The sequence below is a fragment of the Falco naumanni genome, chromosome 13, assembly GCF_017639655.2.
Source record: "Falco naumanni isolate bFalNau1 chromosome 13, bFalNau1.pat, whole genome shotgun sequence".
Lineage (NCBI taxonomy): Eukaryota > Metazoa > Chordata > Aves > Falconiformes > Falconidae > Falco > Falco naumanni.
Window position 1 is genome coordinate 11,450,254 of NC_054066.1, and position 14,670 is coordinate 11,464,923.

General features: G+C 54.3%; 1 protein-coding gene across 1 annotated transcript in view; it reads right to left on the reverse strand.

Moving 5' to 3' along the window:
* Positions 1 to 12,370, reverse strand: part of IRS1 (insulin receptor substrate 1) — a 54,222-nt gene extending 41,852 nt beyond the window's left edge. The window contains 2 exon segments of the mRNA XM_040613343.1: positions 8,170 to 9,842; positions 9,844 to 12,370. Coding sequence (XP_040469277.1) covers positions 8,193 to 9,842; positions 9,844 to 11,802 — 3,609 coding nt within the window. The 5' untranslated portion in view covers positions 11,803 to 12,370 and the 3' untranslated portion in view covers positions 8,170 to 8,192.
* Positions 12,371 to 14,670: the final 2,300 nt, after the last annotated feature.

Sequence of the window (14,670 nt, forward strand, 5' to 3'; positions counted from 1 at the left end):
TGGCACCACATCTTGTAACTAGACTCCCGAATTATTACAAACAGTTGAACACACACAAACTTTCACTGTCTCACCTACCTGATCAAAAACTACTCTGAAGAAAAAATACACTTTGCAATTACACAAGGTTAAATCTCTAATAATAGTCTTCAGAGAACATGACCTAGATATGTCAAACATGATCAGAGAGATACGTATCAAGACATCTTCTAGTTAGTTAAGAGTGCCAGGCTTATTTAAATCTCCTTTATCTGTTCACACCTAGGCTTTTGTTATATTACCCATCATTTCCTTAAGCGGAGAGTAAAGCTGTTAAACTTCAGAATCTTTTTTTTTCTTAAGTTACTGACATCTTTCCTTTACTACATTTATCTCACGTATTCAAAATAATAATCACTGTGATGACAATTTATCAAAAACCCAGAGTGATGTAAAAATACAATAACGCTGTTCGCTTTTATGAACAGGTACTCAACACAGATGACCAAAAGGAGCCTTTTAGCATTCTCACAAATTGGGAATTCAGACGTATTTGTTAATATTAATATGTTTGTGTTGCACCTCTTACCACAGATTGAAAAACACAAGATCTGCTGTATCAAGCCAAAATAATTTTGCCATTTGAAATTTTCTTTTACAAGAATTCTTTAAACAATGTTAAGGGAACCTATACTTACTAATCCATAAAACAAATTATGAAACTAATGAACCTCAGTTTTAATCAAATTTATAACTGTCCAAGTAGTAGAGTGTAACGAAGAAAATACTGCAGGTAAAAAAACCTGTGTGAATACAGCTCTCCTTTCATTGTATGTCTTTTATAAAACCAAGGCTTTTTAAAGTTAAAATTCACTCACTCTTATTTATCTTGTACGTAATTCCGATTCCTAGCTGTGGTTTACAGTTGTGGTCATGACTGGGATGCTACAAGACAAAGAATTCAGGAAAGAAGAGCCAGAAGCAAATTGTGCTTACCTTACAAGGCACATCATCCTCTTAAGGTCAGCAGAATACCCAAGTAATAATAATAAAAAAATAAATAAATCTACCCACAAGCAAGGAACACAAGTGCTTTCTAAACTGAGTGTCTATCCCAGTAATAAAGACCAAAAGAAAAATTCAGAAGGAAAAACACCTTCAGAAAACTGCAGTACCAAGCAAAACGACCGCTGTGTATATCTCAAGGCTCTCTGCATTTCTCTGTACTCATCCTCAAACTTTCACACACCACCATCCCAATTCCCTTCAGATCACCAACACCTTGCAATTCTCTCCACCCATGTCATCACACTACAGTTTCTCTGTGTCCCCTAAGTAATTTCTCTCTCTCATTTCCATTCTGTCCCCATACCAGTTTCTACAACTGCTCCCTAGCCTGCACCTCTAAGTCGCCATTATCTTGTGTCAGCATCCTATAGCCTCTCTTCTAGCCACAGCATGGTTCCCGTGAACAGCATTTCCCTACTTTTTCCTCTGATATCTTAAGAGTAAGGTATTTCCTAACTGTCATTCAATTGCAATAATTAGTTTTCAATGAAACCTGGCACAGAGGTTAAATCTAGTGTCAAATTAGATTTGGAGAAGAATATCTATCTATCTTCCGTATCACTGGACACCAAAACACATTTTTTTAAAGCTTATGTTCACTAGTGACTTCACACAATGACTTGCACTTTCAGAGCTTCAATAAACTGGAAAAAAACACTCCACTTTCTTCACAAACAAGCTATTATACAGTTACTGCAACTTGCTCAAAAGAATATTGAAGTACATTTTACTTCCAGTACTTGCACTCCTGTATTTATAAAATCATGAAAACTGTATAGTCCTAATGAGTATCCAAATTTCAGCTACTATAAAGCACTCCTGAAACAATGTAACACACTGAAGATACTGGTCAAGTAACATTCCCCTCCACAGTTGCCTTCTGCATTTTATTTAAGACTTCTAACTCTCCATTTATGAGTGTTACCTAAGGAAACATAGGATCTCTCCACAGCTGCTAGCTGAAAATGACCATCATCCTTGCCTTGCAATGTCCTGTTTCATTCTCAAATTTAAACCACATTCAGAAACTAGTTTAAACATTGACTAAACATGAAACCTGTGTGCTAAAGAAGTCCAGATAGTACTTAATAATAGACTGAATTGGTTTATAAATCATATAATCATATATGATATAATCATTTTTAAGCCAGGAGAACAGAAGTCCCAAGAAACTTGTCATTAAAATCAAGGTTGGGGTGGGGAAATAATCAATATTACAATTTAATGTACCTGGATTAAAGGAACTAATCTACTGTCTAAATTACAAAAAAATCCAACAAACCCTCAAAAAACTAAAAACATTAATTATAAGCCTGTGGTTGTTAAACAGGAGAACTGCAAATACACAAGTATGCAGAGACACAGGCTCAATTTTGGCAAATAATTAGGTATGGGGAAAAACTGGTGTGTGCACTATTTTGTCTACAGTAATACCCATAAAGCATGGAAAACTTTCATAACTTACTGGTATTTACCTTGGTGCTGACCCAAAACTACAGAAACTTCTGTTCTTTCAGTTCTGGAAACAACCTCCCCCAAAAAAGCTTAATTTAATTGTACACGTCTCGTTTTGCCATTTGCTGTGTTTCTGTTCCACCCAGAGTTTTTAAGGAAACAAAACCAGCTATTGAAAACTACTGAAGAAATAAAATGAAAAAGCAATGCCCTCCCCCCCCCACCCCAAATCCATGTATATTATGTAAGAATTACATGTGTAATTTTCTGTGTGCATTTTCATGAGACCCAAACGTTTAGCTCTTCCCCTTAGTAGTGCTTTGCTTTAACTGGTACCAGACAAAAGGCATAACAACCGTATAGATGAATACAGATGTACTGTATTCCGTTTTCTTACATCACCAAAAACCCCCAAACCACCCATGCACTGGGTAAAACAGGCATCATTAAAGCTGCGAGTGAGCCAAGTTACCACTTGCTCGCAGGACACATACTCTATTCAGTGTTATTAGCACTCACTTTGACGAGTTCTCAGACTCATCAACAAAATGGAAATGAGGGAGGCGAGTAATGGCTTTGCTTTGAAGCTCTGGAGATCAAAGCCACATACCTGGATTCACGCTACTATCCTACTACAGCCTTTCCTGTTTCTCCAGAACCAATGTCTAATGGTTTCCTTTTTGGAATATTTCTTTTACTACATACAGAATACAGCGGTTCATCTTCAAACCCCCTGCTCATTCTAGGAGCCTTCTCTTGGCACAGCAATCCCAAAAGCAGGACCCATAGCTTATGGACAACATCTGCTTATCTGTTGTACTGGGTTTGCACAGCAAAGTTTTGGTAGCTGGGGGCTACAGCAGTGTCTTCTGTGAGAAGTTGCCCCCATGTCCAGAGAGCCAACACCAGCTGGCACTAAAACAGACCCACCGCTGGCCAAGGACAAGCCCACCAGCGACAGCCGGTAGCATTTCTGGGGTAATGTATTTAAGACAGAGGAAAAATAAACCTGCGCAAGAGCAATTGCCATCACAGAGAGGAGTATGTGGGAGAAAGGACCGCAGACCCTGAGGTCAGTGCAGAAGGAGGCAGGAGGTGCTGCAGGCACTGGAGCAGAGATTCCGCTGCAACCCTTGGTGAAGCCCACGGTGAGGCAGGCTGTGCCCCTCAGCCCATGGGGGTTAATGGTGGAGCAGATCCACACCTACAGCCCAGGAAGGGTCCCAAGCTGGAGCAGGGGGATGCCCAAAGGAGGCTGTGACCCCATGAGAAACCCAAGCTGGAGCAGGCTCCTGGCAGGACCTGTGGCCCTGTGGAGAGAGGAGACCCAGCAGGAGCAGAGCTGCTGGCAGGACCTGTGACCCCGTGGGAGACCCATGCTGGAGCAGCCTGTTCCTGAAGGACGGCACCCTGTGGGAGGGACCCACGCTGGGGCAGTTCATGAAGAACTGCAGCCTGTGGGAAGGACTCACATTGGAGAAGTTCATGGAGGACTGTCTCCCGTGGGAGGGACCCCCTGCTAGAGCTGGGCAAGAGTGTGAGGAGTCGTCCCACTGAGGAAGAAGGAGCAGCAGAAACAACATGTGGTGAACTGACTGCAATCCCCACTCCCCACGCTGCTGTAAGGAGTGGGGGGTAGAGAAAATCGGGAGTGAAGTTAAGGCCAGGAAGAAGGGACGGGTGGGGGGAAGGTATTTTAAGATTTAGTTTTTATTTCTCGTTATTCTACTCTGATTTGATTAGTAATAAATAAGTAGTTTTGTCAAGGCAAGTCTGTTTTGCCCATGGAGGGTAACTGCTGAGTGATCTCTCCCTGTCCTCATCTCAACCCACGAGCCTTTCTGCCTTTCGTTGTATTTTTTCTCTCTCTTGTCCAGCTGAGTGATAGAGCAGCTCCGGTGGGCACCTGGCATCCTGCCAGGGTCAACCCACCACATCTGTGTGTGCCAAACTAAGCAGGATGAAAAAGCCTTACAGCAACACTGCTCTGCCCCCTCCCTAGCTCTCACCTCGCTTTCACCATGTCATAGGCTGGTCTTTCCCGGTACGGTTTGGCCACTGCAGCAATGTGGCCTTCCAGCCACAGCAGAAAAATCCACTCATCCGAGGAACCAAGCACCAAAGAGTTGCCAGCTCGGCCAGGCACACACAACAGCACCCCATTCTCTGAATTCAGCAGAGGTAAGTAAGCATTTGGGCAGGGGAGCACGCAGGACTGCGCTGAAACTGCCACATTTTTAACAGGATGAGAGAAGAGCTAAAGAGGCCAGGGCAGGGCCAGCTGGTAGCCAACAGCCAAGAATGTATGACAGGGAAGGCAATGGGACTGGAGAGTGCAGAGGAATGCTGTGGGTGCGAGAGAAATGGTTTTTAATTAAATCTGGAAAACAACATGGGTTATTTCAGCCAGTATCTTTAACATTAGGAGAAATAAGTACACTTGAAAGAAGTTAAAAATATTTCAGAATATTCATTACAATGCCTGAGCAACTTGGGAGGTGGTTGCTGGGGAGGACAGAGGAGCAGGGAAGAGGAGTTAGCTAGTTTGCAGCAAAGCAGCAGCAATCATTTTACACATTAGGAGGTGAACGGCCAACATCTGGGTCCTTGTCTTGTAGTCTGGAACACAAGAAAATTCTGGAATGGGAGTTACCCAGATTGGCCTTCGGGGTGAAGTGGAAGCCTTCTCTATGGAGAAAATGAGAAAAAAACCCAACCAAAAATATCAAGAGTGCACATACATTCCTTTGCAACTTCCGAGATTAAAAGTGTAAATTAGTAACCCCCAAAAAAGAGATGGAGACCAAAGAAAAGATACTTAATGGAGCGTTCCCCATCTCATTGTGATACCTGCAGCTTCACCTCTCCCTTCCCAGGCCGTTCTCTCCTCTCCACCATACCTGCAAACATAACCAAGTAGCTTTTCCTTCCTTTCATATTGCTCAGACAGCAACAGAAAAAAACCAACTGCAGCCTCCCTGCCCTCAGCCACAGCCTGAACAGCCTCACCTGCCAGGAGGAGCTCAAGGGAACGCTGGCCAAAGCAGCACAGCCCACTTGGCTGCTTCTTGGAAAGGGCACACAAAGCTTTGGGGAACTGGAGCGCCTTCTTCACCCATGGGAGTTTTCAGGAGAACGGTTTAGCTGAAGGTGCTCAACAACTTTTTCAGGCATGTGCAAACACACTGTTTGCAGGCCTGTAAATCAACTCACCTCCAGGCAGATTTTCTCAAGAACGGCATAAGGCATAACCTACACAGGCCAATTTCCCTGCCAAACAAACCTAAGTTCCACCTCCAAAGCAAAAAAAGGTACAAGGATGTATTAAAAAACAGCTGTAAGAATGTTTTAACACAGATAAAACATTGGGGTTTTTCCTGTAACACACTCAACAACGGATGAGCTAGTTGGGCAGAATTTTGCAAGGAAAGTTTCAGCGGACAGCGAGAAATCTAGCCTGGGAAATATGAGTTCAAAGGGTTAATGTCTGAGAAAGCTACAAGCAACTAACAGAGCTTTATAGTGGGAAGGGAAAGGGAATGTCCATGGCTACAAACTGCCCACATAATTATAGCCTGACTTCCCCTTTCTCCCAGAAGAAGCTGTGCTTGCTCAGTCCAATCCTAATTTCGAGAAATAAGAACCGACTTCAAACAGCAATTGCTTTATTAGACACTACCTTTCACAACACTGCCCTGAAACACATCTGCGTGTTAATTTTCAGCATATTCTTGTATCAGGTCTTCCGCGTCCTGATCCTCCACTGAACAGCATAATCATAGCAGGTACCTGCCTACCACCATGATGGGAGAACATTGCCACAGCTTTTATGTTAAAGATGATACACAGGATCAACTAAATAAGTTGTCTATAGCAAAAGTAAGTAGTGCATTTGAAGAAAACTGCGCAAGCAAACTATTATGACACTGCTCCCCCCCAGACCTGCATTCTCATACTCTTGCACATGTTTATTATTTATCCACATGCTGACAGAGGGTTTTCTCTCACACTTGCTCCCCCAATCTTAGCACACAACAGGGGGCAGGCAGGGGGAAATTGATGCTCCTAGCAATGCGACTTAACAGCACAACATGCTGCCTCCTCTGCCATAAAAACCCTCCTGAAGAGCTTGTAACACCAACACTGCCCTAGACAGATACAGATCCCCAGGGTAATGAGAGGCACCTCGAAGACAGTCTAGACACGCTTTTGCAAGCACATCCCAGAACACAGAACGGCTGTGGTGGTGTAAGTCTGCTCACAGACAAGGCAGTGTGACAGCCAGTACACGCTCTTGTCAGATATCCACAAAAATAATCATTTCCTACCAGTTACCACTTGAACCAGACCAGCAATATCTGTGCTGATGTCGAACCTTACCTCAAACTTTGAAATTAACCTGGTATTCACAGGTCACATAAGACTAACACCTAATACTGCCTTCCTCTAGCAGGCAACAGCAGCAAGTGCTAAGTAGCAACTGCAAAGAGACCGTTTCACTTTTTTTCAGGTTGTAAGGATGGAAAGTATAAAACAACATATTAACCCAGGTATTGTACTAAGACCAGCCCTCAGCATTCCCTTGAGCAGAGTGGACCAGCAATACGCATAGAAAGTTTATTACACTTAGGACATAAACAGTGCTATGAGATTCATCCCCTGATGTTGTTGCACATATCCATCACAACTATTTAAACTACCACGATGGCTGCTGCTCAAGTACGTAGAAAACTGCTAAAATCAAGGGTCATAACGAGATTAACTGGGTAGCCATCTACCAGGGCTTGTCTGCAGCCAAATCACCTTCACCTTTAATGAAAGGACTTGCACAGGTGCACTGTACTTCATGGGCTCTCAACAAAATATTTCGGTTATGTGCCGCATGAAGTTCCCATGCAGCAGAAACATCACACTGCTTGTAACAATACTCCTGCTCACCTTACACGCCTGTAATCAATGTGCAGCAGCCTGGCAGAAGTTTTTCCCAGATTAAAAATGAAAAGTTTTGAGGAAAAACCTGACACATCGGTCAATGCCAAAGCCACAGTTCACACCACCGGTTTCCCATGCAGGATACAGGCACGCCGAAACAAGTGACACAGATGAGATGCTCTGAAGTCTCTTTTCTGATTCAAAGCACCTTCCAAACAAAACTGAATTTACACCCATCGCAGCCCGGTGAGGCAGATGCCGTTAACTCTGTTTTGCCCGTGGCAAAGCAAGAGCTGGCACGGTTGCCTGCCTCACCCTTGGCCACATGAGCCACAACCTCGGATTCCAACGGCAGTTTCCCGTTTCCCGCCCTACGCTACAACTCACTTTTCCCCCCTACACACACCTACTCCCGACAATCAGAGACATGCGGCGAGGCGGAAGCACAGGACCGAACCCCCGCGCGAAGGGGGGCACCCCAAGCACCCGCGGCGGGGGCACCCGCGGGGACGTGCGCTCCCGGGGCCCTGCCTGCCCACGGAACCACCCCGCAGACACCGGGGCCAGCAGGCGCTACGGGCCCAGCCCGGGGCGTCACGTCGGCCGGCGGCTGGGGCTGCGGCCTGCCCGGAGGCGCCGGCGGGGGTCCGAGGGGACAAACCGCGAGGGGCGGCCTCGGCCCGACGGCCCCTCGGCTCACACCCCCCCCCCCCCCCCACACACACCTCGGCTCACCTTCCCCGGCGGGCGCCCGGCTCCTACATCTCCTCCCGCTTCTGGAAGCTGATGCTGGCGTACGCGCTTAGGTCGTCGCTGGAGTGGCCGCTCCCGCGAGGCTGGCCCGGGGGCTTCGGCGGCGGCGGCTGCTTCCCGCCCGGCAGAGCGGCGCCCTCGGCGGCGGGGTGCAGGTGGTGGCGGCGGCGGTGGCTGAAGTCCTTCACCAAGTCCAGGTCGATGTAGTTGAGCCCGTTCTCCAGGGCGGGCGCGGGGCCCGGCTCCCGGCGGGCAGCGGGGGCGCCGGCCGCCTCCTCCGCGGCGGGCCGCAGCCAGACGTTCTCGAAGGAGGCCGAGCTGTGGCGCTTCACCTCCTCGGCGCCCCCCGCGCCGCCGCAAGGGAAGGGCGCCCCGAGCCCCCCGCCGCCGCCCGCCGCCGCCCCGCGGGCAGCGCTCGGCGTGGACGAGAAGGTCTCGGAGCTGTGCCGCCGGCGGCCGCCCTGCGGGTCGGCGCGGATCACCTTGGCACTCTGGTTGCGGCCGGGGCTCAGGCTGACGCGGGTGAAGGCGCTGCCCGCGCCGGGGCCCCCGAGCAGGGAGGAGGAGCGCGGCGGCGCCGCCGACAGCTCGGCCGGCGGCCGCGGCAGCTCCGGGGAGGCCACCGCCGCCGCCGGCGGGGGCTTCTCGGCGGCGGAGCGGCCCGCCCGCACGTCGGCGTAGCTGAGCAGGCGGGCGGGCGAGCAGGGGGAAGGGCTGTCGGCGCAGTCCGGGCAGGAGCCCCCGGCGGCGGCGCCCCCCAGCTGCATCGTCACGTAGTCCCGGCCGCCGGGGGCCGCGCCTCGGCCGGGCCGGGCCGCGCTGGCCGCCCGCGCCGCGCCGAAGCCGGCCGGGCAGGGGCCCCGCGGCGGCCCCAGCTCCATGTTCATGTACTCCTCGGCGGCCTCGTCGCCCGGCGGCGGCGGCAACCCCAGCCCCAGGGCGGCCGCGGGGAAGGCCGGCTTCTCGCCGGCGATGAACTCGATGTTGACGTACTCGCCGGGACTCTTGGGCTCCGGCGGCAGGAGGAGCGGCGGCTGCTCCCGGGCCCGCGGCAGGGTGCTGGCCTTGGGGCCGCCCAGCGACAGCCGCGTGGGTCGCGCCAGGCGGCCCTTGGTCTGCACCGCCGTGTCCACCTTGCGCGGGGGCTGCGCCTGCGGGGGGCCGCCCTCCGCGCCGCCGCCGCCGCCCAGGCTGTCGCTGCTGGTAGAGGACGACGAGTCCTCGGCGGCGTAGAGGAGGCGGCCGGAGCCGAGCGCGATGCGGGGCTGGGGGCTGCCCTCCTCGCCCGCCGCCGCCGGCCCGCCGCCGCCCCGCCGGTGCATGTGCTTGAAGGAGCGCGGCAGCGAGAAGTAGGAGTAGATGGGTTTGTGGTGGGCGGCGGCGGCGGCCTCCTCCACACCCGGCTGCCCCGCGCCCCCGAAGTAGCAGTCCGGCGGGGTGCTGGTGGTGGAGCCGCTGGCCGGGGACATGTTGATGTAGTCGCTGCCGCCGCAGGGGAGCTTCCCTTCATTGCTCTCCACGGAGAGTTTCGGGTGGTGGCCGGCACCGTTCGTCCAGATCTTGCCATAGCCCGCCGAGCCACCATCAGGGGAGTAGCTGCCGCTGGGAGACATCATCATGTAGCCGTTGGAGTCCACCGTGGCTGGAGGGTGGCGGCCCCCCCCTGCCGGGGTTGATGATCTGCTGGGGGGCCGACACGCTCTTGGGACTCATGGGCATGTAGTCGCCGCCCTTGGGGGCCCCCCCACCGCTGGGCACGGGGGCTACGCCAGGCGACATGGGCATGTAGCCATCATCTGTGTGCGGGGCGGAGTTGGTCCGATGATGGCCGCCCTCCAGGTGGTGCATCTCCAGGCACTCCTCTGGGTAGGAGTGAGTGGGCACGAAGGCCGAGTGCCGGTAGGAGGGCAGCCGGCTGCTGCCACAGGGGTACGAAGGCAACATCTCCGTGTACTCCTCGATGGAGGCCACCGAAGACTGCGAGGGTGTCTTCTGGTGGGAGATGGTGGGCGAAGTGCCTGCTGAGTGAGTCCGCTTCCTGAACGCCTTCTCCAAGTCGGCAACCTCCTCGCTACCGCCTCGAGGACAGCACGGTGTACCAGGGTAGCGGGACTGCTGCTGCGGGTGGCAGCTGCGTGGGACGAAGTGGCCATTGGGGGCTGCCAGGCTGCAGCAAGAGGAGGTGGCCTTTCCCCCCATGCAGATATAGTTGAGCTCCTCATCGCCCCGAGCTGGCGGGGTGTGCCCCAACGAATCCGGAGTCACGCTGCGAAAAGAGCTGCGGAAGTCACACGGGCTGGAACCATACTCGTCAGAAGAAATAAATCCACCATCGCTAGGGGAGCCTGAAACCGAAGCACTAGACCTTCGTGGAAACAGGCAATCCGAGGTGGAGCCGTGGCCACTAGTGCTGCTGGATGAGAGGCTGACTGGACTGGTGGCCGAAGGAGAGCAGCGTGAGGAAGGCATCGGGATGGACCGGCTGTGGTTGAGCGGAGGATGGAGCCTGGAGTTGCCACGGTGCCTATGCGAGTGGGTCCGGTTGGCACTGGGACTAACTGGGCTACCATCCACAGAAGCAGGCCTTGACATCGTGCCTTCCCCGTCGCTCGATGCTCGAACCCGGAAAGAGCTGGGTTTGCCACCCGTACCTCCACCCCCACCACCAGCAGGAGAGGTGGCCGTGACGCTCTCGGTCCTGGACCGGCGACTGAGCCCCACCTGGCTGGGCGGAGGGTTGTTGACATGGTGCCTGCTGCGAAGGGGCACAGAGATGGGGTTGGAACAGTTCGACGAGGACTGGCTCTTGCTGCGGGGCCGGAATTCCTCGCTCATGGCTCGCATGGCCTCTAGGATGGTTTCATGCATGTTCTGTGCCACCACCGAGTCGTCCACCTGCATCCAGAACTCACCAGGCCCAGTGACGGCCGAGCGCCCCACCTCGATGAAGAAGAAGTTCTCAGAGTGACCACATCGGCGGATATTGAGCAGCTGCAGCACCACAGCAGCCGCATCCGAATTCAGCTTCACAAAGCTGATGGTCTTGTTAGTCAGGCACAGGCGGTAGATGCCAATCAGGTTCTTTGTCTGGCCTAGGCCCTTAGGCTTCAGAATTACTTGCCAAACTTCCTTAAAAGCTGGGCCAGGGGCTACCTCACCATAGCTGTCCTCACCTGCCTCCCCCAGCCCCACGCTGCTGCCTCCGAAGGTGACGTCACTGTGGTGGTGGTGGTGATGGTGGTGGAGGTGGTGGTGGCCCTTGGCCCTGTTGTGCAATTGCAGCAGCGCTTGGTACCAGCTCTCCTGTTCAGGCTCGCTGTCAGCTGCAATGGCAAAGTGCTCGTCCTTGGTGTAGAGGGCCACCAGGTGCTTGTTCTTGGAGTCAGCCCGTTTGTTGATGTTGAAGCAGCTTTCTAGTGGGATGGAGCGCTTGGGGGCCCCTGACTTGTGCCTCCATTTCTTCTCATTCTCGTAATACTCCAGCCGGGCGGGTCCAGACTCACTGGCTGCCCTCAGCACGAAAAAGCGTTTATGCATGCTCTTGGGTTTGCGCAAGTAACCCACCTTTCTGACATCTGAGAAGAAGCCCTCGTTATTATCTGTGGGGCTAGCCATGATGAGAGGCGGTGGAGCTGTTACTGCAGCTAGCAGTCCGCAAGACCCCAAAACAGCCAAGCCAGCCGGGAAAGACAACCACCTAAAATAAAATTCATGCAACAACAATTAAAAAACAATCAAACAGAAAAAGCAAACTAGCTCAGGATCCTCTTTTGAGAACGGGACAGGGGAGGGCCAGAAGCAGTGTGAGAGCAGCTGTTCAGTGGCAGAGGCAGCTTCCAGCACCAAATCAGAGTTTGCGTCGCTGTTTATGCCCAAATCGCCCTTAGATGGGGAAGCGCGTCCTTAAAAAGTCCAGTCCCGATCAGTCCAGGCGAAAGTCTCGTCCCGAGAGCAGCCGCCGGGAAACAGAAACGCATCTTCCCTCGGGGGGCTCGGGCTCCGCGGGGCCGGCCGGGGGGCGGGGGTGCCCTTCCTCCGCTCCGCACCCCTTCCCCGTCTCAAGTTTGCCTCCGCGAGTAGCGATTTCTGTTGCAGATTAAATATCCTCTTGGGGGCGGAGATTGTTTTGCAAAGTCCGGGGTTTGCACCCAAAAATACACGCTGCTTCCCCCACCAACACCACCTCTCCCCCCTCCCCCCCAAAAAAGGAAAAAAAAAAAAAAAGAAAGAAAAAAAAAGAGCCGTCCGCAACACAACCCCCCCCTTCCCCAAATATCAGCGCCGAGGCGGCTGCTGCTGCTGCTCCCGCTCGTGCGTGCGGAGGAGGCTGGCGACCCCATTCAGTCCCATCTCGTTAGGCAGAGAAAGTGCCGTCTCCACACACGGCGCAGCCCGGCAGCGGCGGGAGGGGAGGCAGCCCGAGTGCCGAAGGAACATCCTCTCTTCCTCCTCCTCTTCATTCCAGTCGGCAGCGCCTCAGCGGCCGGCGGCGCGGCCCCCTCCCGTGCCCCAGGCCGGCGGGGGAGCGGGCACGGTCGCGGCGACTCCCTCTCCGCCGGCTTCTTCACGGAGTTTCCCGGCGCCCCGCACCAAAACAGGCGGCGGGGGCCGCGCTCGCCAGTCCAGCCCCCTCCGCCCGCCGCCGCCGCGGCTCAGGCTCACTCCAAGGAGAACAACACGTGACGGCGCCAGTGCGTGGACCATCCCCGGAGCCGCCGCCGCCAGGCTCCCGGCCAGCCCAGCGCCGCGGCCCCGCGGCCCGCCCCGGCGCTCCCCGCCCTCCCTCCCTGCCCTCATTCAGCGCGGCCGCGGGGGCCGCCACCGCCGGGCCCGGCCCCGCGCCGCGCCACCCCGCACCGCCCGCCGGGGGCCGCGCCCCCATTGGTGCCGCCGCCTGTCCGTCACGGCGGCGGCGGCGCCCGGCCAGGCTGAGGCGCGGCGCGTAGTAAGGAGGCGTAGACGCCATTCAGCGGCGTGTTATTTATAACCGCCGCCGGCAGCCGCTGCAGTGTGGCGGCCGTAGGCCCGGCCGGGCGGAGAGCAGCCTCCCGCCCGCAGCCCTCGGCGCTGGCCCCGCACGGCGGAGCCGGTCCGGCCGCGGCACCGCCGCCCCTCAGGGTTGAGGCGGCGGGAGCGGGGGAGCGGCGGCGGGGCGGCTCCCGGGGCGGGCGGCGGCAGGCCGCCGGGCGGGCGCGTCCCCCCCAGCGTGTGTGTGTGTGTCTCCCTCCCCGGGCTCGCTCCGCTCCCCGGGACCCGCTTCCGGCTGATACGTGGCCCGCACGGGCGCGTACCCCGCGCTGCCGGTGCGGCCGGTCCCGCGGGAGGGGCAGGCGCGGAGCGGGAGGCCGGGCGCTGCGGGGCGCCGGGGGGAGGGGGTGTGGGGAAGCCCAGCAGAGGCAGCCCCGGGCGGGCTGGGGCGGCCGGCTGCGCTCCCCGCAATCGGTACGTGCTACAATAAACCCAACATCCAACGGGAGCCGCTGCATGCGGGCCCGAAACGCGCCGCACGCGTAACTCGTACCTCCGGCAGGGAACCGGCGGCGCAAGCCGAGCGGGAACGTACCTTGCTCAATGGCGCCACCTCCAGGGCGGCCCGGCGCGGGCCCCGTGCATCCGCTTTCGGCAGGGACGGCCGGCTTGTAGGTTTGCCTCTGGTTGGATTGGGGTTTTTTTCTGTGTGTATGGTTTATTTGGTTTGGGGGGGTTTGGTTTGGTTTTTCCCCCCCCTCCGAGCGCCATGCCTCCCGGTAGGTGACTCCGGGGGTCCCGTGCAGCGCAGCCTGCGCCCCAGCCGGCCCGAGGGCAGGCACCACCGCACTGCTCGCACACCCGCTTCGGGCTAAAACACGACACAAAAGGGTACTTCTGTCTGGTTTTATGTAGGCCCAAACATAGAACAAATAAGTTGGAGGGTTTTTTCTAAAGCATCTGCGTTACAAAGGTGGTTGTCAGAGAGCTCGTGTTGGTAAAGTTGAGGTGAGAAGTCAGCTGGTCAAAAGGTGAAAAATGCCCCAGAAACAGTTGCAGGAGAACGTGGAGAACCCAGAAAAGACAACACACAGTATGGCAAGGCATCCTCTCCTCTTATCCTCTAGACCGCACCATAAAACACAGCCTTATTTCCAAGTGGTCACCAAACACAGGATGGCAATTTGTAACCTAGGAGTTAGTTAAGTCTAACAGGCAAGACACTAAAAATAAGAAGACAGTTAAGTCCACACTACAATAACCTATACTGCTATCTTATTCTTTCCTCTACCTCACACTGTGGTTTATCATGTCAAAAGCAAGTATTTGCATTGAAAATAAATCCATTATACATACCTTGAGATAAAAGCTTGCCACAAACCAAACATACTTCCATCTTCAACAAGTAAAATGACAGGAAATTGCTCATCCAACCCATGGGCCAGCATCACAGCCTCAAGGCATATTAAGATCAGCTATGGTGGGTGTCATTAAGGCCAAGGTATGTTTTGTGAG